The sequence below is a fragment of the Microtus ochrogaster genome, unplaced genomic scaffold (genome assembly GCF_000317375.1).
Source record: "Microtus ochrogaster isolate Prairie Vole_2 unplaced genomic scaffold, MicOch1.0 UNK1, whole genome shotgun sequence".
Classification (NCBI taxonomy): domain Eukaryota; kingdom Metazoa; phylum Chordata; class Mammalia; order Rodentia; family Cricetidae; genus Microtus; species Microtus ochrogaster.
In genome coordinates this window covers 35,561,874-35,586,518 of record NW_004949099.1, presented here as the reverse complement: position 1 = coordinate 35,586,518, position 24,645 = coordinate 35,561,874, and the positions used below count along the sequence as shown (strand labels likewise).

At 45.4% G+C, this 24,645-nt stretch overlaps 1 protein-coding gene across 1 annotated transcript in view; it reads right to left on the bottom strand.

Moving 5' to 3' along the window:
* The window catches only part of Usp18 (ubiquitin specific peptidase 18), a 15,168-nt gene extending 3,746 nt beyond the window's left edge, over positions 1-11,422 (bottom strand). Inside the window, exons 1-7 of the mRNA XM_005365156.1 lie at positions 11,243-11,422; positions 10,333-10,429; positions 9,173-9,318; positions 3,354-3,433; positions 1,728-1,874; positions 838-933; positions 210-377 (exon numbers count right to left, since the gene is read on the bottom strand). Of these exons, the coding sequence (XP_005365213.1) occupies positions 210-377; positions 838-933; positions 1,728-1,874; positions 3,354-3,433; positions 9,173-9,318; positions 10,333-10,429; positions 11,243-11,387 (879 nt within the window). The 5' untranslated portion in view covers positions 11,388-11,422. The remainder of the gene's footprint in view (positions 1-209; positions 378-837; positions 934-1,727; positions 1,875-3,353; positions 3,434-9,172; positions 9,319-10,332; positions 10,430-11,242) is intronic.
* Between the last annotated feature and the right edge of the window lie 13,223 nt (positions 11,423-24,645).

The following is a 24,645-nucleotide window of genomic DNA, read 5'->3' as shown; positions in this document are numbered from 1 at the left end:
ACACAGAGCCTGCTGGACGGCTACCTCAGAAGGACACAGAGCCTGCTGGACGGTTACCTCAGAAGGACACAGAGCCTGCTGGACGGCTACCTCAGGACACAGAGCCTGCTGGATGGCTACCTCAGAAGGACACAGAGCCTGCTGGATGGCTTCCTCAGAAGGATGCCAAGCAAATCTGCTGAGATGAATGAACTGAAGGCAAGCCTCACCTGTTCCTTGGTATCACCAAGTTCTTTCTCAGTTGACAGAACCTGACTGAAATCCAGGTGCTGAGGGAAATACACTGAGTGGCAGATCTTTTCTGTCCTTGAGTTCCTGGTCGAGAATCTCATAAGGTGGATGGTCAAGGTCTGGGGCAGGTGAGTCAGCTTCAAAACCTGACAAAGCAAAATCAGCGTGACAATGGGGTCCTTGGGCACCGTAGATGGGCACATTCAGAGCTGTGTCAAGGGCGGCAAGGTGCTCTTTCCCACGAGGGGCGTGCAGGGCACCTCCAAGACTCACAGGACTGAGTGTCACCCACCACACATCGCCACAGAAGGCCTCTGCTCAGGCACAGGAACTGTGGCGTCTACTCTATACGGCTCTAGCCAATCCTACGGGAAAACCCTACCCACTGCTCTTATCCCTAAAAGGTTCTTCCTATCCCTCTCAGTGTTACGATCTAAGAAGCCAAGTCTGAAATTATGCAGATAAGAAGCTCTGGGATCCTAAGTACTGGCTGGACCCAGGTTCCTTATGTCGGCCATTATGAGATGCCCTTAAGGGGCCTGCAAAGACCTACCAGGAAACCCCCCGGGCAACCCCAGACTGTGAAGAGGTGGAGTTAAAGAGTACCTGCTTCTGAGTTGTCTTCTTCCCGCAGCTCTGACAGAAGCACTTCTCTGGGCCTGCTAACTCTCTGGGCTGGGAGAAACAGCGCAGGGCATCCTCCTGCCCCACCCGGGAGAACAGGAAATAAGCAAAGGGCGACATCCATGTTCCTCGTCTCAAAAACAGCCCTCTGCCCCTGCCAGCGGAAGCCCAAGCTCCGCTACCCTTTAATCCCCATCCCCTTAAGTGGGCACGTGTGATACATGGGGCAGGATTTCAGAAAGCACCCACTGGTGAAAGGAACAAAACTGGAGGGGACTTGCCAGGGGGAGAACAGGAAGAACGCAGGAGGAGGGAAAGAAGCATCCTCCCCCAAGTCAAAGGAGAGATTGGCCCAGGGTACACACAGGAAACACAAGTCACTTTTTAAAAATTGTATTGTTTTTGTTTTCTTTTTATTTATCATGGTAGGGGAGCATGTACTTTGCCAACGCACATATGTGGAGTACAAAAACAAGTTTTCTAGTCCTCTTCTTCCAGTGTAGGATGCAGGGCTCAAAGTCAGGTCATAACTTATTGGCAACAAGCACCTTTACATGCTAAGCCATCTTGCTAGTCCACAAATTACTTTTTAAAATGCAAGGGTGGGGGAGGGGCTGGAGAGATGGCTCAGAAATTAAGAGCACTGGCTGCTCTTCCAGAGGTCCTGAGTTCAATTCCCAGCAACCACATGGTGGCTCACAACCATCTATAATGAGATCTGGAGCCCTCTTCTGGAACACGGGCATACATGCAGGCAAAACACTGTATACATAATAAATAAAATCTTTTTTAAAAATCCAAGGATAGTGATTGAAGCAAGGGGAAACTGGCTACCTCGGGATGCACAAAGTCTCTGATGAGAAGTTTCTCACCAGTGTTTTCAGAGGCTTTGAGTCCACGTCAAACAGAGGAAGAGAGAGAGTGAGCAGCCGGCTGCTTCTGCTGCTCTCTGTGTCACAGCCCAAACAAATCAGGGACTCCTTCGTCCAGATTGCGAACAGAGTCTGCAGGCTCTCGGCCTGCAAGTAGAGAGAGCAAGGAGGTCAGATGACCTAGGTCACGCTAGGTCAGGACAAGTGAATGTTAGACAGAAGCTCTAGAAACGACTGACACAAAATTTTGCTTCCCTGCACATAAATATTAACTGTAGTGGGTCTGTTTACAGACTGTTTGTTTTTATATGTGAAGCCTTAGTCTTTAAACTGTTTATGTTAGTAAGAATTATAGGTTAATAGTCAGCCATGCTTGTCATACTTATAGTCATGTTAGTTAGGTTTTCTAGATATACAGAAATATATGGCAGATGGATAGGTAATCTTCAAACACTTCATAGGCCTAGATAAATGTTTTAATAACTTAGAATTTTGTTGACATGAGACACAAATGTTCCTGGCAGCACCAATCTACTCCCAAGAGGATGATGGGCATCCAAGACACTCCATATGGAATTTGTCTGCTTCTTGGCAAAAATGGCCTGTTGGGCATAGAACTGCCCTTGCCTCTGCCACTGATAGTAAGCATGCTGTCCATTCCAGATGAGCAGGACACAAGGAAAAACAACTGCTGAACCTTTCCAAGACAGGGTAGGACAGCATTTCAAAATTCCCTGCTTCTGAAAATGGTCTGTCAGATATTCTAAGCCTGTAGCCAAAAGTGGATGCTTTAACTTTGCAGACAAACACTGGGTGATTGTCCAGGCAGCCAGCTATCTCTATCATTTCCTGTATTTTTCAGAAGTTGCTTGTTTGCACTTCCTGCTTACTCAGGTAATATTTTCCTTCTCAGGTCTTCAATGGGATTGAAGACTAAATGGTTACAATTACATTCCTCTTGTATCTTAACTAAGAGTATATCAGGCACTAGATTCTGATTCTTCAAGATAGGACAGATATTGAAGTAATCTCTGTAATTTGCCATTTACCTATGGTCTGGACTTTTAGGATGTGTTTCTTACTTGACATTCTTATTGGTCGTAGTTCCATTTTTGTTTATGCTATTACCCTTTCTTTCTCCTAAACTGTACTTGATAATCATCTTTATTATATATGGTTTTGTATTATGTTTAGAACCTTCTTATTTAGACAAAAAGTGGAAGTGTAGTGGGTATTTACTCTGCCCATGACCTTGGGCTATCTGGGCCAAAGGAGGCAGAGTTTCTCATCACCTCTTTAAAGGAAAGAGGGAGAGGCTCACTCTCTCTTGGGTGGTGAAGACCAAGTCAGGTATTTGTGAAGCAACGTGTGATTAGTTCCCAGTTTTCTGAGGGCTCTGCAACTAGATATACCATATCCCATAGGTGTGAGTATATTTTTCCCCTTTCATGTCTTAATAAATCCTTGATGCTCCTTAAACAGACACACGTGGATTTCCCATAACAGATAACCACACCAGGGAGCTGCGCCAAGCAAGACTCATTCCTCGCTCATGGTGCACACAGTAGTAAAGTGGGTCTCACAGCCACATCTCATATCTCTGACTCCTCAGATCCCAGCCCTTACCAAGTCCACGTCAGCGATCTGGTCCTTAGTCAGGTTCCAGAGTGTAAGGTAGAGATGAGCAGCGTCATGCTGGACACACACTGGTCAGAGGGAAACACAATTAGTAAGGAGACGTCTCATGCCCTTGTAGAGCCACCAGGACCCCAGCCGCATGGACACATAAACACTCCCTCCTTTATCCTTTCCTGGCCTTCCCTCACTTTCTAAAAGAGGAAATGAAAAGCAATCTTGGAGTTTGTTTTTTAAGAGTTTCTCTTAGAACTGAAGTCACAGTCCCATCACTTTCTCTCATCAGCCACCTCTACAGGCTTCTGTCTGCTCTCCCCCTCCCACCCCTGCAGATCTATTTCTCCCACTTTTCTGCTGAGCAGCTCCTATGACTGGACTCCTCCGCCCCCTGGTGGTCATTTTATTCACTTCCCCAAAAGCAGAGCCCAGTCGGACCAGGATTCCCCAAAGGAGCCAGAGGAAAGGAGGATAGAGAAAAGATCAACTTCATGTTAGATGATCCTGGCTAAGATGAGCAGGAATGTTGCAGGGAGCTGTCTGTCTGTCTGTCTTTTATAAGTAGGTCTGAAATCGTGAACAGACACAACTGACTCTAGTGGTGTTGGTCCAAAGGAATGGGAAGTCAGAAAAGATGAGAAACTGCAGACTATTTCACAAAAGGGCAGATCTGTGACACAACACAGACATTTCAGACTGCGGCACTTTGTGTGGACGTGCTACGTCTCCCATCACAGCACTGTCGTGATAATCATAATACATATCACAGCAGACACTTGACGTCCTATGGTATGTTCTCTGACTTTTGGCCGGTCCTGCTTCTAAACTGTAAGGTCCCTAGAGGTAAAATCGCTGCCATTCCTGTTGCCTTGTGCACATCAAATGTACCATGATGAATGTGAACAATATATGTTAATTGAATATATTAATCTATATAATGAACCCCAACTCAACATTGATTTCCCTGGGGAACTGGGTGCAGAAGGTGTCCTGTCACAGAGCTAACAGATGTAAAGAAAATTGGATTAAGGTATTGTGATGGTCAATTTTGTTTTGCTTTGTTTAGATTTCTTTATTTGATTTTATATGTATATGTGTTTTTCATGCATGTATATGTGTGTAACATGTGTATGCCTGGTACCCTTGAAAGTCATAAGAGGGTATCTGACCCCCTGGAACTGGAATTACAAATAGCCAGGCAGTGGTGGTGCATGCCTTTAATCCCAGCACTTGGGAGGCAGAGGCAGGCAGATCTTTGTGAGTTCAAGGCTAGCCTGTTCTACAGAGCGAGTTCCAGGGCAAGCTCCATAGCATAGTTTTTGAAACCCTCGAAAAAAAAAAAAAAAAAAAAAAAAAAACATTTGAACTACCACATGGGTGATGGGCCCTGAACCTGGATCCTCTGCAAGAGCAGCAAGCGCTCTTGACTGCAGAGCCATCGCTCCAGCTCCTGTGATGGTCAGCTTTAACCATCAACTTGACACCATCAGAAAACACTTGTGAAGAGAGTCTCGGTCAGGGACTGTCTAGGTTACATTGGCCTGTGACTCATCTGCAGGGTTCATTGGTTTGGGAAGACCCAGCTCACTGTAGGCTGCACTAGTCCCTGGTGGGTCTGGACTCAGAATCATAAAAGAGCAGAGAGAGTGAGCTAAGGGTCAGAAGCACGTGTGCACTCATTCCGTCTGAACTTGGCTGTGGGTGTGACATGCCCAACTGTTTCGAGTTTCTGCCTGCCACCCCAACTCCCCAGCTATGACAGACTGTACCCTGGATTTGTGAGCTAAAATAAAGACTTTCTGCCCTAAGTTGCTTTTCATCGAGGTATTTTATTACAAGAGAAACGAAACTAGGACGGTTGCCATCTCGAGTCATTTGTTTAAAACCTCATCTGGCCATCCCAGAGCCAGAGGCAGTGGCGGGGAAGAGACAGAAATCTTTAATAAATAAATAAATGGTTAAAAAAAAAAAGAGTGCTTGTCTGTGCCACTATGTACGTCACACTTGGGAGGCACTGCACACACCAAAGAAAACAGCTGTCCCCGAGAAACCATATCCTAATGGAGGGCAGGTTCCAGCCGATCAAAATTCACACAAGAATAAAAGGCCCCCAGGGGACACAAAACCTACGGAAAGCTGAAGAAAGGTGAGAATATAAACGAGATGGTGGAAAGGAGAGCTTCTCGGAGTCTATTTCTTCATAAAAGCAATTAAAATGCTCACAACCTAAAACCAGAGGGCTGGCGAGATGGCTCAGAGAGCAGAAGCACTTCTGAGCAAGCCCGAGGACCTGAATTTGCACACTGGAGCCCACTGTGCACAGACAGCATTCCCAAAAGCCGCCCTCTGCCCTCTACGAGGGTCCATGTCAAACATGGTGTGGCACTTGTGTGCCTGCACAGGTATATGAAAAACAATAAATAGGTAGTCCTTAAAAAATATGTATGCCAAACCCACGTTTAATATTTCCTTCCTGTGTGAAGGGTGTGAAGGAAATCTGAGATTTTTCCCCTAAGATTCACAGCAAATTAAGAATATCCTTTTTTTAAGGTAGATACAAGAGACCCATCAGGTACTCAAATATAAACTGAGACATTGGCTGTTCTTCCAAAGGTCCTGGGTTCAATTCCCAGAACCCACATGGCATATAATATATTCTGTAGCTCTAGTCCTAGGGGACCCAACAACTACTTCTGGCCTCCAAGGATATCAGGCCCATAAATGGTACATAGACATATATACAAGCAAAATAATCACAAAAAAAAACCTTTTTAGTATGTTGAAATCTGGATTTTAAGAATCATGAAAAACTACACTCCCTAGTGTCTTCAAAGGAACACAATAACTTGCTAGCGATGGGCCCTAAAGGACAGAAAACTAATAAATTGTGTGACAAAGAGTTCAAACAAATGATTGCAAGGAAATTTAATGAGACACAAGAGAATAAAAACATCAATTAAGTTAAAAAAGGAAAACCGTTATATGAGTGAGAAATTCAGCATACATACAGAGATAATAAAGAAAAATCATGGCACTAATGATACCATGAAGTTTTAAAACAAATCAGAACAGTAGATAGCCTCAACAGTGTTGAGCAGGCAGAAGAAAATTCTAAGTAAGAAAATAGGTCTCTGAAATAACCAAATCAAAAAAAAATGGAAATTAAGAAAAACTAAAAACAAAGTCTATGGGACATACAGAACACAATTAAGGAAGAAAGCATTTACAACACAAACATTCGCAGTGCCAGCACTGAAAGAGGAGACGGGAAAGGAGAGGCACAGAAAACCTACTGAATTCATCAATGACAACTTTCCAGATCACTGGGAGCAAATATAAACATCCACGTCCAGGAAGCTCAAAGAGCCTCCCAAAGATTTAGTTAGAAAAGACTCTCGTTAAGGCAAGAGAGTGGGATGAGACACACAGAGTCCTGCTGCAGCAACAACAACAAGAAGCCAAGTATATTATACCCAGTAAAGCTATCCTTCAGAAATGAAGAAAAATAAAGGCTTTCCACGGGAAAAAAAACCATCAAAAACCTGAGGAATTCTTCAGCAGGTTGGCCCCATGAAAACCGTGATAGTAGAAGAGAAAGATGACACCTGACGTCATAAAAGTACATGACAGGGAGGACAGTACCTTCTGTGCACAAGAGAGAAAGAGAAGAAAAATGCCTATTCACAAGGGTGAACGAGAAAAAAGGAAGGAAACTGTGTGTAATGGCACACACCTATAGTCCTAGCAAGCAGGAGGCAGAGGCTGGAGGACCGGGAGCCCAAGGTCAACTTAGCTATGCAATGTGTTTGAAGTGAGGCTATGAAAAACAGGAGGAGGAAGAGGAGGGCAAGAACAAGGACTAGGACCAGGAAGAGGGAAGAGAAGATGAGGAGGAAGAAAGGGACCAAAGAAGGAAAAAAGAATAAGAATTATCCAGAACAAATACAGAAAGTTCACATCATTACAAAAGCATGCCTCATTTCCCAGTGCTAACAGTTAATGTACACCGGTCCAGTTCCCCATTGATGTATCTAACAAATGATGATATAACATCAATGGTGTGATAGCTACAAGAAAATCTCTTCACCGGTAAAGACACACAGAATGAAAGTGAAGGCTGAAACTGATGTAGCAAGGAAAGAGAAACCAAAAGGCAGCAGCTACACTCATGCCAGTAAAGTGGACTAAAATTCAAACACTGCACAAGGGGACAGAGGAGGACAGTATGGAATGAGAACACAGTTGACTCAGCAAAAAAAGACGTAACAATTGTAAACATATACACTCCCAAAACTGAAGCACCCAATTACAGAAGGCAAATGCTCCGAGGTCTAAGCACAGAGATAGATTCCAGAACTACCTGGGTGCTTCACTACCCCCACCTTCAACAGTGGACAAATCATTTGGGCCAAAAAAAATCAATGATGATGGTGAGACTGATGATTCATCACAAAAAAAACACTTGATGTCCAAGACCTGCAACCTGAGTGTGACACCCAGAACCCACAGTGGGAAGAATCAACTTCCAAAAGTTCTCCTCTGGCCTCTACACACATCTGTGGTAACCTCACTCACACACACATAGCATACATAAACATAAACATCCTAATAATAAAAGTTTAAATCTTTTTAAAACCAACAAACAATGAGTTAAACAATATGATACACCAAATGGATTCAACATTTACAAAACATTCCAAATGAAAAGAGAGGAATAAGCTCTGGCATTCAACTGTTGGTAGTTCGTTCCAATTATTGTATATTTTATAAAGGATTAGAAGAGAAGAATCCAAGGTGGACCCTTCTGAGTCAGGTCCTCAGAAGAAGAGACATTGTGGCATTGTCTGGGGCTGTGATAAAACTCGGAGAAAAGGCTTTCTCTGGTTTTCACTTCTAGGTCACAGTCCATCACAGAAGCTGAGGCAGAAACTCAAGCGAGAACTTGAAAGAGAAACCATGAAGGGATGCTGCCTGCTGGCCTCTCTCTGACTCATGCTCAGCTGACTTTCTTATACAGCCTGGGACCACCTGTCCAGTGAGTGGTGTGGGCCCCAGTGAGCTGAACCCTGCTGCATCCATTAACAATCAAGGCAATCACCCGTAGACACACCCACACCCCAGTCTAATCTGGACAGTCCCTCAACTGAGGCTCCCTGGTCAGGTGACTTGAGAGTTAAAAGTTAACCAGGACAAAGGACAACAGGGAGGTTGACAGTGTGTTTTGGCAAAGGCACACTTGGCTATAGGCAACACAAGGAAATGGGTGTTTAAAGAGAAAGATATGCTAATACCCGGGTGTGGTCATTACACAGTGCATAAATGTATCAAATCACACTACATCCTGAAAATAGGCAGGTGTCATGCTACCTTTCTTTAAAGCCACTTCAAAGCAGTAAGCGGATAATAGTCACAAAACATTCACACGTGAAACTTTCCTTTCAAAAATAAAGAGATGTAAGCCGGGCGGTGGTGGCGCACACCTTTAATCCCAGCACTCGGGAGGCAGAGGCAGGCGGATCTCTGTGAGTTCGAGGCCAGCCTGGTCTACAAGATCTAGTTCCAGGACAGGAACCAAAAAGCTATGGAGAAACCCTGTCTCGAAAAATCAAAAAAAAATAAAAAATAGTAAAAATAAAGAGATGTGTGTTTCAGATCAACGCCAATGTCTCTAAGTAAAAAGGGGTCTGGAGTCTCCCTGTCCTTTTGCTGACCAGCAGCCCTAGCCCACACTCTTTCCCTCTGGCCAGTGACATCTTTTCCCCAGATGACACAGTGTATCAGTGGACACGAGCCAGAGCTGCGACGGCTCTTACACGACACGTTGTACTTCTGGAGGCAGTAAGCCAGCTCCAGGGGCAGCACTGCTTTCTGTCGGCTGTCCTGCATCTTCTCCAGCAACAAAAGCAACTGGAAGGGGACGCTTCTCTTCTGCTCTTCTGCTCCCCGCGGCACTGTTATCCTGTCAAGTAAGAACAGCCAGGCGGCGGGGCTCATACCCATTCTTCTCCAGGCCAGGAGCACACTGAAATCACAACTGCAAAGACTCTCCATGTCCTTGCTATTCTCTGAATTAAGGTAGAATTACGGGACTGGGTAGATTCATGTATGTACTCAAGTGATTTAGTATTAGGAGGGAGATCATCATAGTCCCACCCGACCATGCTCAACCATCACATTAAGAAAGTTGCACCACACTCTGGGCCCACACTAGAGTGAGCAGGCAAATGTCCAGCCTGAGGTACTTCATACTGCAAAGGCAAATACTGAGTTAGGTCCTGGGCAGAAAGGACAATGTGGCAGGTGACAGGGTTTTGACAATGCTTCATTTAGCTACAGGCAATTCTCACTTGCTTTGTGGATAAGCAAAACAAAACAAAACAAAACAAAAAAACACAGGGCCAAATAAATCACTGACTAAATGTGTGCATCCATTCACCCACTTTCTCTGATGCTGGTCCACTCCCTCCCAGCTCCAGATCAGTGGCCGTCATCCTTGGTTGTACTTCAAAAGTGTCTGAGAAGTCTTTTAAAAAGCACTAGTGAGAGCGGGAGAGATGGCTCGGCAGTTAAGAGCACTGACTACTCTCCCAGAGGACCCTGGTTCTATCCCCAGCATCTACATGGTGGCTCAAAACTCCAGTTCTGTGGGCTCCAACTCCCTCCTCTGACCTCCATAGGCAAAACAATATAATAATAATGATAATAATAATAATAATAATAATAATAATAATAATAATAATATTTAAAAGCACTAATGACGCACACCACCTGAAACCACATGGAGGCGGGGGCGAGCATTGTCTCTTTTTAAACTTTGTAAATGATGTTAACCTGCTGGACAAAATATGCGAGAAAAGGTCTTTTCTCGGGCATCTCTGGAAAGGAGACTTGGGGAAGTCAAAGTCATTGTGAACAAATGGAGATTCTAAAACACCAACGATATGCACGTTATCAGGCAGAACCAGAGCTGTACCTCTTCAGTATCTTCCTGAAGTCCACATTCATCATCAGCACCTGCACCAAGGAGTTCAGGCAACAGGTCTGTCCGATGTTGTGTAAACCAACCAGGCCTTTAAGACGAAGATGGGGAGAAAGAAGGCTGAAGGCAAGACATAACACACACCAGAACTCAAACGCTTTTCTTGGGTCTACAGAGGACATGGTATCCAGAGAAACACTCTCACAGACACAGATGAGCTAACAAGCATCAGGCTTTGAAGAGTTAAATGACAGAACAAGCTGTAGTACCTCACTAGACAAAAGCACCATCACACATTGACAGAGAGCAGCAGAATGGGTGTTAGGGGGAGAAAGCATAGCAACCCTGAGAAGGTATCTGGGGAGCTACTCATTTCCCTCACTCGGCATTTCTACCCTGGTAAGTTAGGATGGGCAGCAGCGGGGCTCGGGGAAACTCAGAGTCCATCACGTTCACACTGGGCTCAGTCCGCTCCACAGAAATGGGGGTCACCGGAGGCGGCACTGGGGAGACCCGCCAGCACTAAGCTTACCTCAAGAGGCAAAAGGCCAAACAATGTTCAAGAAGAATGTAGGAGAACCAAAACTAATATTTCTAGACATACCAGCAACCAGCCTCCCTTCCCACCCCAGCTACAGGCTCAGCTGACCCCAGAAGGTGAGAGGCTGAAGAACAAGACAGTAGCCCGAATCTCAGAGGCCTGGACAAAGAGCTTCTGAGACAGGAAAAGACAAAGAAATGAAAACTCTTTTCAGCAATGGGTTTTGGCTGCCAAATCAGCAGAGCCCCTTCTTTAGCAGATGAAGCCACTAGCGTGAAACTGATGCAGAGTGGGCCCCTTTCACGACAGAGTGGGAAGGAAGCATTTCATAGGCTGGGAAGCAGGAGTGGAGGCTCCACTGACCGTGAGGGCGGTTCCAGGCACTGCAGTGTTCTCTAGACAGCCCTTTCTTCCTCTTCATGTCCTTGTCCTCCAGTTCTGAGGAGCACTGAGGGTCGGCCACGACTGACGGGCAGGTTTCCCTCAGAAACCCAGACCCCTTGCCCATTAGTGATCCACGCCCAAACCCCGAGGCTGGGACTGCCTGACTGAGGCTCAGGATTCCCCAACTTCACTTCCAGGAAGAGTCCACACAAGCCAGGAACAAAGAAACCTCTGTGGGAACACACAGCAACAGATGACACTGAGATGGGGGACAAAAGCAGGCCACTGCGTCTGACTGCTAGAGGGAGACTGGTTTAACTCTAAAATGAGAACTAATGACAAGCTGGGCATCCCCAACCCTTCTTTACCTTTTATCCTTCCTCAGTAGGAACTGTCGTGTCTTAATGCTGGTCTCTTCCTCCTCCTGGGCTCTTTGTCTTAGTAAATGGTCTGGACCAAAGACTGAAGATCTTGCCCCGACTCTCAATCCTTAAAAGTTGAAAAAGGTATCAGTTCTACTGGCCAAAGACTGCTCACAAGCAAACCCCTCGTTCTCCATATCCTTGAGCCCCTGAGACATGCCTGCAGACATCTAAGGTCCTTCCTCTGGGAAGTTTGTCGTGGGTCCTCAGGAGGGCTTCATGGTCACCTGTTTTAAGCACTTTGTGCACGAAGTTACTCAAATTCTGATGTAAGGACTATGGGTCTCTTGTGGAATTGGTGACCCTCAGCTCAGGTCCCCCCTTTAGCAGACAATCCTTCCCAAACTCAGAGGACAACTGATTCTCTTTCACCCAAACCAGAGAATCATAAGCACGAGATCATCGTAGAGATGAGGAAATGTACTATGATCCGCCAACCCTTGTTCTTACTTCCTCCTGACAGTGCAGGCCTCAGCCACCTGTAAACCCTCCCCTAAAATTCTTTGGGATCCCCGGAGGTCCCGCATGTGTTTCAGAACAGAAGTTATAACTGCTGAGCCAGGTCTCACCTGCCCCTCTCCAGCAAGCTTGGGCACCTGCCAGCCACAGCAGCCTGCTGGAAAGAGCGTGCTGGCATCTCCAGCTAGGGATGACGTGAAAGTGGAAAACACCTAGCCATCCTCAGTGGCCATGTGCCCTTTGATTCCCCCAGTTCCCTTGAAAGGGCTTCAACTTCTGCCTGCAGCTTCCTTCCAGCCCTCAGCCTGCCCACAGACCTAAGCTGAGGCACCGAGTCCTCTGTGTCTCCTTCTCTCTCTAGTCAGAGTAGACAAGCAACCCAAGAGTTCTCTGTGTTCCTCTTGCCCCACGGGCAAGTAAGTCAAGAGGCCTGAGAGCCCGTCGGCTATGGAGCACTAAACCAGCTGGATTCAGCTAGGGCCCTCCCAATAGATTCTTCTCGAGACAGAGGCTGGTGTTGGGAGGTTTCCTCGATTGCCTTCCATCTTATTCTTTGAGGCAGCGTCTCTCGGGTGACCAATACAGTCTGGTCTAGCTAGCCAGCTCACTCCATGGATTCCCTGTTCCCACCTCCTGAGCACTTAGAATTGCAAGGAGACTGCCATGCCCTCCCGGCACCTACGCAGGTGCACGGAGCCCAACCCCTGTCCTCACCCAGCCAGTGTTTTACCTAATGAGTTATCTCCCTAGTCTAAAGGTAAGGTTTTCTTTAATTGTGCGGCTATGTTCCCATCTGCGTGTGGATTTGTGCTCATGCGTTCAGTTGCCGATGGAGACCAGAAGAGGGTGCCAGATCCCTTAGAGTACTGGCTGTTGTGAGCTGCCCAGTCTGGTTGGCAACAAAACTTGGGTCTTCTGCAAGAGCAGTGTGCCCTCTTAACCGCTGAGCCATCTCTCCAGCACCAAAAAGGTGACATTTTTAATACACGTGGCTGGCTACATGTCTTGTATCAGTTTATAGTCTGGCCAATGGAGAGAACCAGTCAGAACTCAGTGGCTAAACGAGTGGCCTTGTAACAGAGTTTGTTTAAAGATAAGAGGGCAGAAGGGGGTGGGTGCTAAGGCTGTTAAGCCAGGCACGTTGTTAAACACCAGTAATTCCAGCACACAGGAGGCTCAGGATAGGGAATTACAAGTTGGAGACCAGCCTGGGCCACAGAATGAGACCCTTCGGAGAGCACAAGAATCTGAATCTTGATGCAAGAAAAGTAATACGGGTGGTGTGCAAACATGCAGTGTCTGGAGAAAGGGGATGTGGGTAAGTTTATGCAGAGGGCTGTAAGAATATTTGCATAAGGAAATATGCATAAGGAAATCCAAACTCAAAATGGAAGGAAAGACGGTCTAGAAATTTACTAAGTGGTAAGGTAACAGTCATGGAAGCCCAAATCGAGACCATAATAAGACATCCTTGTAGATTTTCCATCAGGGAGCAGTCAGCAATTCTGACAATCTGATCATCGCACGCGATGACAAATGTGTTGAAGTGAAATGCCATTTCACTCATAAATATGCAATTGGGGGAGAGGGGTGTTTGGTCATTTTGGTTTTGGTTTAAGATTCGTTATTTTATGTACGAGTGCTCTATCTGCATGTATGCCTGTACGCCAGAAGAGGGCATCAGCTTTCACTAGAGACGGTTGTTAGTCACCATTTGCTGCTGGGAATTGAACTCAGATTCTCTGAAAGAGCAGCCAGTGCTCTTAACCTCTGAGTCATTTCTCTAGCCCAGGTTGGATTGTTTTTTGAGACAAGATGTTACTTGGAGCCAAGACTGGCCTCAACCTCAATCCCCTTGCCTCAGCCACCTGTGTTCCAAAATGGCTAGGAGCAATGTCACCACACCCAGTAGAAATTTGTATAATTCCTGTGTGTCAATTAAAAATAAAATACATATTTAAATTTTTTATTGAGCCAAGCATTGGAGGAGGTATGGGTAAGTAGAATTTTTTTTTAAACTTGAAGACAGAGTTTCTCTGTGCTCCCTGGCTACCCTGGAACTCACTCTGCAAATCAGGCTGGCCTCAAACTCAGAGATCTGCCTGCCTCCACCTCCAGAGTACTGGGATTAAAGGTGTTTGTCATCAACACCAGGCTGGATCTTTTTCTTTTCAAATATTAATAGTGTGTGTGTGTGTGTGTGTGTGTGTGCGCGCGCGCCACAGCACACATTCAGAAATCAGAAGACACCTTGGCTGAGTCGCTTCTGCCTGGGGATTAAACCCAGGCCCCCAGGCTTGTGCAGCAAACACCTTTACCGTGATTTTTTTAAGATTAAAAGTTTCTTATTATATTATTTACTTACTTCGTGTGTGTGTGTGTGTGTGTGTGTGTGTGTGTACATGAATGCCATGGCACACAAAGGGAAGTCAGGGGACAACTTGCTGGAGTCAGTCTTCTTCCAAATAGGTCCCAGGACTCAAACTCAGGACATCAGGCCTGGCCGCAGGGCTTTCAGTCACCGAGCCATCTCACTGCCAGCCCCCAAACAGGATTCTTAATGCTACAAGGGGCAGACTACAAAATGGCCCAATCGCTTGGGGAAGTAACTTGTTATCATCTTTTAAACTCAAATTCAATATCAAAAATTCAAGGGATTCTTTTTTACTTTCTCCCTTTTCTTTACTGTTTTTTTTTTGTTTGTTTGTTTGAGTTTGTTTTATTTTGCTGGTGACCTTTTCCTTCCTCCCTTTCTTTCTTAGCTAACTAATTTGTTTGCAGTGCTGGAGATGAATCTAGGCGCTCTCAACATGCTAGGCAAATGGTCTACACTGAACCACATCTACACCCCCTAAAGAGATTCTCAGTGTCCTTGGTGACACGTGTGACATGATCACAGCGGCGCTGTTTATGCTGTACAAACCTTAGATACCGCGTGTGCATCGTGGACATAAACAGACCACAGCACATGTCACAACGGGCTGAATTGAGAAACAAAATATTTACTAAAGAGAGCTGGAGAGATGACTGAGCCTTAAGAGCACTTGCTGCTCTTGCAGAGAACCTGGGTTTGGTTCCCAACATCCACATGGCAGCTCAGAACTCCAGTTCCAGGAGATGCGATGCCCTGATCCTGCCTTTGTGGGAACTGCACATATGTGGTGTATATATATGCATGGAGGCAAACCCTTGTATGCAATTTTAAAGCAAATGAATCTCTTAAAAATAAAACATCTACTCAAAACAGTGACTCTCAGGCCTGAGGAGATGGCTCAGTCTGTAAAGGGCTTGCTTAGCAAGCGTGAGGACCTGAGTTTGAGTACCCAGAACTCACATAAAAAAGCCAGATGTGCACATCTGTAGTCGCCAGAATAAGAAACCCTGTCTCAAAAGACAGTAAATGGCTTCTGAGGAGCTACACTAAGGGTGACATCTTGCCTTTATGCACATATCCACATAGACAGACAGACACACACACACACACACACACACACACACCATCACCACCACCACCACCAATAAAATTTCAGAAAACATTATATAACTTCTTACTATAGATTCAAACTTGATGTCAATGAAAAATTATACTATGCATTCATCAATACAAGTATGTGACAAAAATTTCTAAATAGAAAATAAAAATCAAGTTCAGGCCACTGTTCTGAGGGAAGGCAAAGGCATGAAGCTTGAGGAGGGTCAAATGTGGCTCGGGACAGTCGGCTTCGGTAGCAGAGCAAGCACCCGAGGTTTATTTCACTATGGATCAGTCCACGTAACCTGGACTGACAGCAGCAGATGCAGTCTAGCTTAGGCCTGAGGGAAGCAACCCTCTCGCTGTGCCAAGCACATATGCAGCTTGAGCTTGAGAGGCAGAGCCAGCGCATGGAGGCCAAGACTACAAAGCTGTTTGGCTGATGTGGGGAGTCTTTAAAAGTTCAGGCTGAGCCTGATGGTGACTGCAGCGCACGCCTGTAATCCCAGCACTCAGGAGGCAGAGGTAAGAGGGTTTCTGAGAGTTTGAGGCCAGCCTGATCTAGAGTAAGTTCTGGGACTGCCAGGACTATATGGCACCCGGGGGGGGGGGGGGGGCGGGATAAGGGTTCAGGCTGGTACAGACTCAGGTAGAGCACCATAGGGAAGGAAATCGAAACAAAGGGAACTGAGGAAGGCGGTTAAGTGGGCAGAGAGGATGCAGCTGAGGCAGGGGTGACAGCCATCTGCAGGAGCAGAGGAAGCTGCGTTCCTAAGCCCAACCCCTGACTCAAAACACACCGGTTCCAAAGAAGAAACCTAGCTCCGCTCACCCTTTCTGAAGCTGTATCCTTCAAATGAGGGGGACCGGAGGGAATAACCACCATGGGTAGCCCACCGATGTGGTCATAGAGTCAGTGAGGGTATTGAGGGAAAGAGCTAGAGAGTTAATGGCATGATGTAGAAATTCTGGGTGGGGAGTCCCTCCAGGGCTATTCACTCTGGGGGGGGGACAGCTATAAATGCCCTGAAAGGAACAAAATTAGTATTATTGGCAATATCAAAGTAGCCTCATCTTCAAAACTTTTGAGACAAGGTCTAGTAATGTAGTCCACTGACTCAAACTTTCTTGCATAGATAGATAGATAGATAGATAGATAGATAGATAGATAGATAGATAGATAGATAGATAGATAGATATTAGATAAAGTCTCACTATGTAGGCTGGCCTCAAATTCTCAATGAAATCCCATCTCGCGTCTCCAATGCTGTGATTACAGGTGTGAGCTGAATCATCACATTCAAACCCTTGCTCCTCTCACCTCACTCAGCCTGCCCAGGGCTAAAATCCCCAGGGACTACTAATGGCCCAAACCTCTGTTCCGGACTTTGGGCCATTTTTGAGGATCTGCTTACATTTTAGGAACAATGGGAATGTGGTGGGCAAGCTGAGATCTCCCCAGAGAAAACCCAACTAACAGAGCGTCTTGGGGCTCCTCTGGCCTGTGTGGGCTGATGAGAATTTGTGCTCTCCTGAGCAAACCCTTAGACATATCCTCAGCCCTGAAATGCGGGTGCACCTGTCCGGTGTCCACTGGAGCTCTGGCCACAGTCCAGGCACATCGTACCCGCCATTGTAAGCCTTATCAACCTAACGTTGATTTAAAGTGCCAAGACTGCAGAGCAAGGGCTTTCTGAGTGAAAAAAGAAAACGAACAAGCAAAAAGCCTCCCTTTTAAAAACAAAGGCCCTCTGCTAGTGCACGGTGAGTCAGAGAGACCAGACAACCCACCTCTGGGCCACGTTCTGCTCAGCTTATTCTTCTGAACACAGGACGGAATGGGTGTCGAAGCTCTCAAAAGACACTTCTCAGGGAATGTTCTAAAATGTTTTGAAACATTTACCTCACCTTCTGAACCGATTTCAAAGTATAAACTCCCTCCATGTTAGGCATGAAATTAAGTCATAACTTTGAAACAGCTTGAACTTGGACTTCCAGAGGACTTTTATGTTTAAAGTATATATTTGGCTTCCTTCACAGAGATGAAAAGCAGACCCAGGGAACAGGTTTAGAAGATTTGACAAAAATCTTTCCACTTTCTGAGTTCATTGATTGCACTTTTATGAGTTTTCCACAAGTGTGTTTGTGTGTTTGCACGAGGGCATACAAAAAAAATAGTAAAAATAGGACATAACCTAAATGTCCATGAGTTAGTGAAATACGAACTTCTCCTACGACACATCAGTTAAAACACTAGCATGGAAAGGAGAAAAACAAGAAGCAAGTTACAGAACGACGTTAAAGATATTCATTTTATGATTTTTCTGATAAAGTGCACATAAAATGATACTGAGTTAATAATTAAGCGAAACATCTCTACACATCTGTCTGCGTTGTTTGGATTTTTAACACACCACTTTTGTGATTTCTTTTTTAAAGTAAACATAAAGCACGCCTAAGGTCCAAATAAATATATCTGCTTGGGAAACAAACCGACTGTCCCCGTAGATGCAAGCCAAAAATGCAGACTGACACTATTTGCGGAGCCCAAGTAAATTCTTAATCATCTGGAATTACATGAGTTCTGGTGGATGAAGGAAACTTCCAAAGTTAGCCACAAACTTGCCTCAAGTACCTCGCGTCAAGCCTCCAACGCGAAGACCGAGGAGGGATCCGCGACGAGCTCCGGAGGAGGACACGGTGCAGCTACCGCGCTCAGGACAGCCACGAAGTCAGTCTCGCGGCTCAGGAAAGTCTGTGCTTCTTAAGGCACAGCGCTCAGGATCCCGCCCTGGCCATCCCCGCCAAGCCCTCTGCACGCCCAGCCACGCCCCCCTCACCACCAAGCTTTCGTTTTCCTCTAGATTCAAAGGAAAGCGAAACTCAAGACAGCGAGCAAGCTGGCAGGCGGGCGGGAGGGCGCGAGGAGCGCCTGTGCACGCGCCCAGGGAACCCGTGGTCTCCTGCACCGCAGCTCAGCATCCTCGTCGGACCTGGCCCGGTGCCTCCCGGGTACACGGTCTTTTTTATGTGCAATTGTAAGATTGGAAATGCTCACCGTTGCTGTGACAGCTGCTCCGGGAGCCGGCAGCAGAGGACTCCCTGGCTGAGGCTAGCCCCAAGGGGGTAAAGAGTCAGTTAGCGCTAACATTTATTGCGTTTCTGTTATTTGCCAGACTCACCATTAAACTATGAAAATAATTTTTTTAATTTATGTATTTATTGAGGATTTCCGCCTCCTCCCCGCCACCGCCCCCCCCCCCCCCCCCCCCGCCCCCCGATCAATTCCCTCTCCCCCATCAGCCCGAAGAGCCATCAGGGCTCCCTGACCTGTGGGAAGTCCAAGGACCGCCCACCTCCATCCAGGTTCAGTAAGTTGAGCATCCAAATTGCCCAGGCCCCCCCAAAGCCAGCACGTGTAGTAGGATCAAAAAACCATTGCCATTGTTCTTGAGTTCTCAGTAGTCCTCATTGTCCGCTATGTTCAGCAAGTCCGGTTTTATCCCATGCTTTTTCAGATTCAGGCCAGCTGGCCTTGGTGAATTCCCGAACGAACATCCCCATTGTCTCAGAGTGTGGGTGTACCCCTCGCCGTCCTGAGTTCCTTGCTCGTGCTCCCCCTCCTTCTGCTCCTGATATCTACACAGTGGCCTTTTGTGTCTTTACATTTAATCCCAATTTTATAGGATAAAATGTTAAATTTAAACTAACGGGCCTCTGACCAATCCCACCCCTTTGTGGAAAATAGCAGACCATTGTAATTAACACACCAGGTGACCATGAAGGTACGAACACAGCCTAAACCGAGCCTGGTTTGAAGGATCCGGGATGTACACACATGAAATGCTTTCCTAGCTCTTTACGGATGTATTTCGTATATGCAGGCTGTGGGAGCGAAGGCAGAGGGTGATCTCTTAGCTGCTGAGCTGGGGGAGATGGGCACGAGATCAGAATGAGGTTTCCACACGTATTTGCTCTGAGAGTGGGTCTTCCCTCCCCGCCCCCTCCCCCAGCATAGGACAAAGGTGACAGAGAGATACCCCTAACCCAAAGCTAACGGGATTTTATGAGTTCTGGTAGAGTCTGTATTCTGTTTTGTGGTTGTAGTTACAACCTAAAGATACACAAATATATGCCTGTCTATAACGTGTGTGTGTGTGTGTGTGTGTGTGTGTGTGAGTGTGAGAGAGAGAGAGAGAGAGAGAGAGAGAGAGAGAGAGAGAGGAGAGAGAGAGGAGAGAGATGAACTATACACAGATGTTGATAATAAGCCAGGATGTCCATGCTTGGAAAGAGGAAGCGGTATGGTGCTCGGGACAGCACATTGTCTCTTGACAATGGTTGACAGTGGTTGAGGTAATCAACGTGGCATTTGCACACAACATGAACAAATATTTTAATTAAGTCCCAATACATCTGCTAACCAACCAGTTCTGTGACTAATTTCTTTTATCTGTTTAGTTGTGTCCAAAAACAGGAACATCAAAAACTGGAGGGAAATGAAAAGAGGATGTTGTAAAATTTGATCGTTTGATTAATATATTTTACCCAAAGAGTTCTAGGAAATAAATTGTATTTGACCCCAGTGGTGATTAGCAAACAGCTCCTTATAGCCAAGTGATTTTTTTTAATCCTGCTTGTTCAATGAAGCAAGTGATTGGCATCTGTGCCAATACAGAATGGACGAGGGTCAATCATGGACAGGAGACATGGTTGACCAAGAACTCACTGGGATTCCTATTGGGTCTCTTCCCTTGCCTATTCCTGTTCTCTCCTTACCTACCAGCACAGTTCAGGGCTAGATCAAGGAAGAAGACTGAGTGAGGTAGACAGCCCAGCGGTGGAACTCCACAGGGGCCCAGGGCAGGGTGTGGAGAGTGTCAACAAACACAGGAATGCTGCCCACCACCGATGTCAGAACCTATTCTAGTTGAGGAATCCACCCATACATGGAACGGGTCCAGTTTGCCTGGGCATCGGAGCCTAGAGAACTGGAGAGGGTTCTGTGTGATAAGAAAGCACAGGCTGGGTGAGGAATGGTTCCACATAAGAAGATGCTGGTAGAGGTGAAACGCTAGTTACACCCAGAGGCAGAATTACACAAACAAATTCACAACAGTTTAGAATAGGCAACAAGCTTGAAAACGCCCAGGAGTAGAGCTGAAGATGAAGAACGGAAGCCAAGCCCTGCAACTGTGAGTCTGCATGGACCCAGGTTTTTGATGAGCAGTTAGAGAGGTATGCCTGTATACGTGTGCATACTTCCCTAGCTTGGCCCACTGCGAGGGATGGATTGAAGACACCCCAAAGGAACAACTCACCCATCTGGCTTCTAGTTGTTCTTCTCAAACAAAACAATCCAGAACTGCTTTTTAAAAATGGTTCTTCCAGCTGGGCGGTGGTGGTGGTGCATGCCTTTAATCCCAGCACACAGGATGCAGAGGCTGGGGCAGATCTCTGTGAGTTCAAGTTCAACCTGGTCTACATGAGCTAGTTCCAGGACATGTAACAAAGCAACAGAGAACCCCTGTTCAGGAAGAAAAAAAAAATGGTGCTTCCAGTATTGGGACAAAGAAAAGCACAAGAGAAACCTAAGCAGAACCCCTTTCTACAAAAAATAAATGTCCAAAGAATGGGAGGGGTGTGTCTAAAGGACACATACCCCCCCCCCCCCCCCGTCGGTCAAGTCTGAAACAAACTAAACTTGGAAATGGATATGGTAATAACGTTGCAATCACTAAAATTAACAGAAAACTGTTGTCTGTACATTACAAGTAAATAAGTGGGTAAAGTGAAAGAGAGCTGTGGCTTGGATATTTACATAATGTTGAAGTAGTTTCCCTGAAAGTACACACCAATTACTGGTAAGAGTCTACACATAATGTTACTTTGTAACTGAAATTAATATAATTAATGTGAAGACCAGCTAAGTGGTCAGAAAGAAGTGTCCTTCCCGCGGTAGGGGACGTCACTGGTGTCTATGCCATGGCAGTCACACCAAGTAACAGAATGTAACAGGATGTAAAGAAAAAGAGGAACACAGCTCCATTCCATGAGTCTCTTGTCACAGACTGTGGCCTGACTGCTCCCAAAGGAACATCTGAGTAACCCAGAGTGACCGATGTTCTGCAAATCAGCTGTCTTCACTAAAGAAAATCAAAGGTGTGAAGAAGAGACCCAGACTGGCACTGTAGGAATAAGGATAAACCACAGGCCCTGAGCTGGGTCTTTCTGCTGGAAAGGACGTTATTGCAAAAACTGGTAAAATCTGAGTGGCAATAATTTCACACTAAGGAAGGGGTTAAGGGGGAAGAAACATCATGTGGGAAGCATATTCTTGTTGGGCATGGTGGCACACATCTGTAACCCCAACACCTGGGAAGCAGGGGTCAGAGAATTGCCTCAAGCTAAAGGCCAGCCTGGTCTACAGAGTTTGACTTTACCTCAAAAAATAGAAAGGAAAAGAAAAATAAGAAAGGAAAGGGAGAAAGATAATTTACCTTTATGTGGTACAGAAAATAAGTTCTTTGTACTCCAGCTTTCTATAGACTTTCCATTGATAGTATATCTTTTTCTGAAGACTGCTAATATTATTGTGCTTTGTAGATGCTTTTTCAATACGAGGCAGGAAAGAATTTCAGTTCCAACCACCTAATACTTGTTTCAAAAGTGAGTATGAGACCCCAGGAGCTTTTCCTGTGGCCTGTCCATTTCTGCCTACGTAGGGTAATTTCAGCATTACCAGAATTCTCACTGACAGAATGTCTTACTTTTTACCTTTTTGGTAAAGTTGAATTATGAAACAAGAGGCCATGCCCAACTACCTCACTCAAAAATTTGGTCACAGAAGAAATTGTTGACTTGGGAGGATGAGGCAGTCCCCTCCCTGATGGGGAAAGTTACTTCAGAAACAAGTCCTACCAGAGGCCAGAACAGCAATGCATATAAGAAGGACAGACCATCTGCACACAGTGAGAAAGCTTGTTGATTTAAGGGAAGCCGTGGCTAATAACATTTTAGTGATTCCTTACCAACCGCATTTCTACACAATGTGTGCTGTCTGATGTAGCTACGTCTCCACAGCTCTTTTCTAGTTCCCTCTTTGCATCTTGATGTCTTTGTACTCTAAACTTCTCTGCATTCTGCATATGGTCAAGAATAAGTAGTAAGCTTTTTTTTTTTTTAAGGCTGAGAACTGAATCTCCCTCAACAGAGTCCTGCCCTGAGAAGGAGGGCGGTGCTGGCTTGAAGCAGCCACACAGGAACTTAGGTTTCACTTTCCCAGCTAAAGGTTCAGAAGACACAGTAACAGAGACTGTGAGGAAAGGAAAGCGCCTGTCACCTGCCCAGACATCCCCTGTGCCCTGGCGATGCCTCACTGGGGGCCCTTCTAACACAGTATGAAATGTCCTATTTTGAAAAATATATTTTACACGTAAGGAAAAACAGAAATATTCCAGTGACCCCAACATGACATTCACTCAGCATTAATTTTGGTACAACTGTCTAATTGTTTATCAACCTTGAACATATGCATACCAAGCACATCACTTATAAATCTACATATTGATTTTTCCTTTTTGTGGACTATTAAGTGGTGAATTACAGAATCAAGATTCTTCAGCTCTGAATAATTCACTGTGTATCTCCTAGAACCAAAGATCATTTATTACCTAGCCTTGGTAAAACTATCATCAAATTTGGAAATGTTCTAAACTCTGGCCAATATAAATATTGGTTAAGATGAATAATCTCATTTATTTAGGGTTTTCATCATAATTTAGAGACCTTTATAGACTCATGTGTTCAGTTAAAAGAAAAATAAACTGGAAGCATCTTATGCTCCCAGTACAACGTCTTGCAAAACTATAGAACAAATTTCACCCAGAGTGTTGACACAAGCCAGCGTGGAGTGTTTCCTCTACGGAAGAATGCTCCTATGTCCTTGCTCCTCCACCTCCCTTCCCTAGTTCACTTGTGTGATTTCCATATCCATAATTTCGTCGCTTCAAAAGTGTTTGTGAACGAGAGAGCTAGTGCAGAGACTGACTAACGGATGGGGACCACAGTAGATAGAGAAGCTGAAACGCTGCAGGTCCACAGCTAGCTTTAGCCTCCTAAGTAAACATATTTCCTCATCCACCTCTGCGTAGGACTTTAAGTCCTGTGATTGACAGGTAAAGCCTTTGGAACTTATTAACGTAAGAGACCACTGGCTTCTACCAACCCAAAAGCTGAGATTGTCATCAGACAGCGTCGAGACCTATAGGAGAGATTCCCCCATCTTTTGTCACCTCTCTGATGTACCCACCACTGTATTTTAAATTTGCCTTGATTTATGACTCTATCCTGCTACTAGGAAATGGCTTTCATGATGGAACATGGGACCTGGGGTAACCCAGCTCTGTGTTTCCCATGCCATGGTCACTCATGATTGTAGAGTAATAACAATAGTTTGTTTTCTTTTATTACTGAGTAGTATTCCATAGAATGAATGTATTTGTCTAGCCGTCTCTTGAGTTATTTTCATTTTTTATTGATTACAAATAGGAATATTTAAAAATATGTCATTTTTCTGCATGGATCTATTTTTCTCTGGGATAGACACCTAGAGCACAATTGCTAGGTGGTTGGTAGCTACAGGCTTAAATTTTCTTAGGAGTGTCGAATTCTTTTCCACACTTGACAACATTGTTTTACCTTCCCAATAGCCATGGGCATGCGATCTGGTCACCAGCACCCTTCCAGCATTTGCTGGTGGCACTGTTTCTTAGTTTAACCATCTGATAATGTTCACAGTAGTTGGCAGATGAAAACCAGCACTGTTGCTAGTAGCCTAAGGAGATAGGGACATTGGGACCCTCCATTCAGATAAAGCCAGGTCCTTGAGTACTTTTAGGACAAGATAAAGTGACATATTAGCTAGCTTATTCAGGAGTTAATAGGGACAGTGTATATTTCCAGACTTAAACATGGAGAGAGAGAAAGAAGAATGGAGGGAGGGAAGAGGGAGGGAGGGAGGGAGGGAA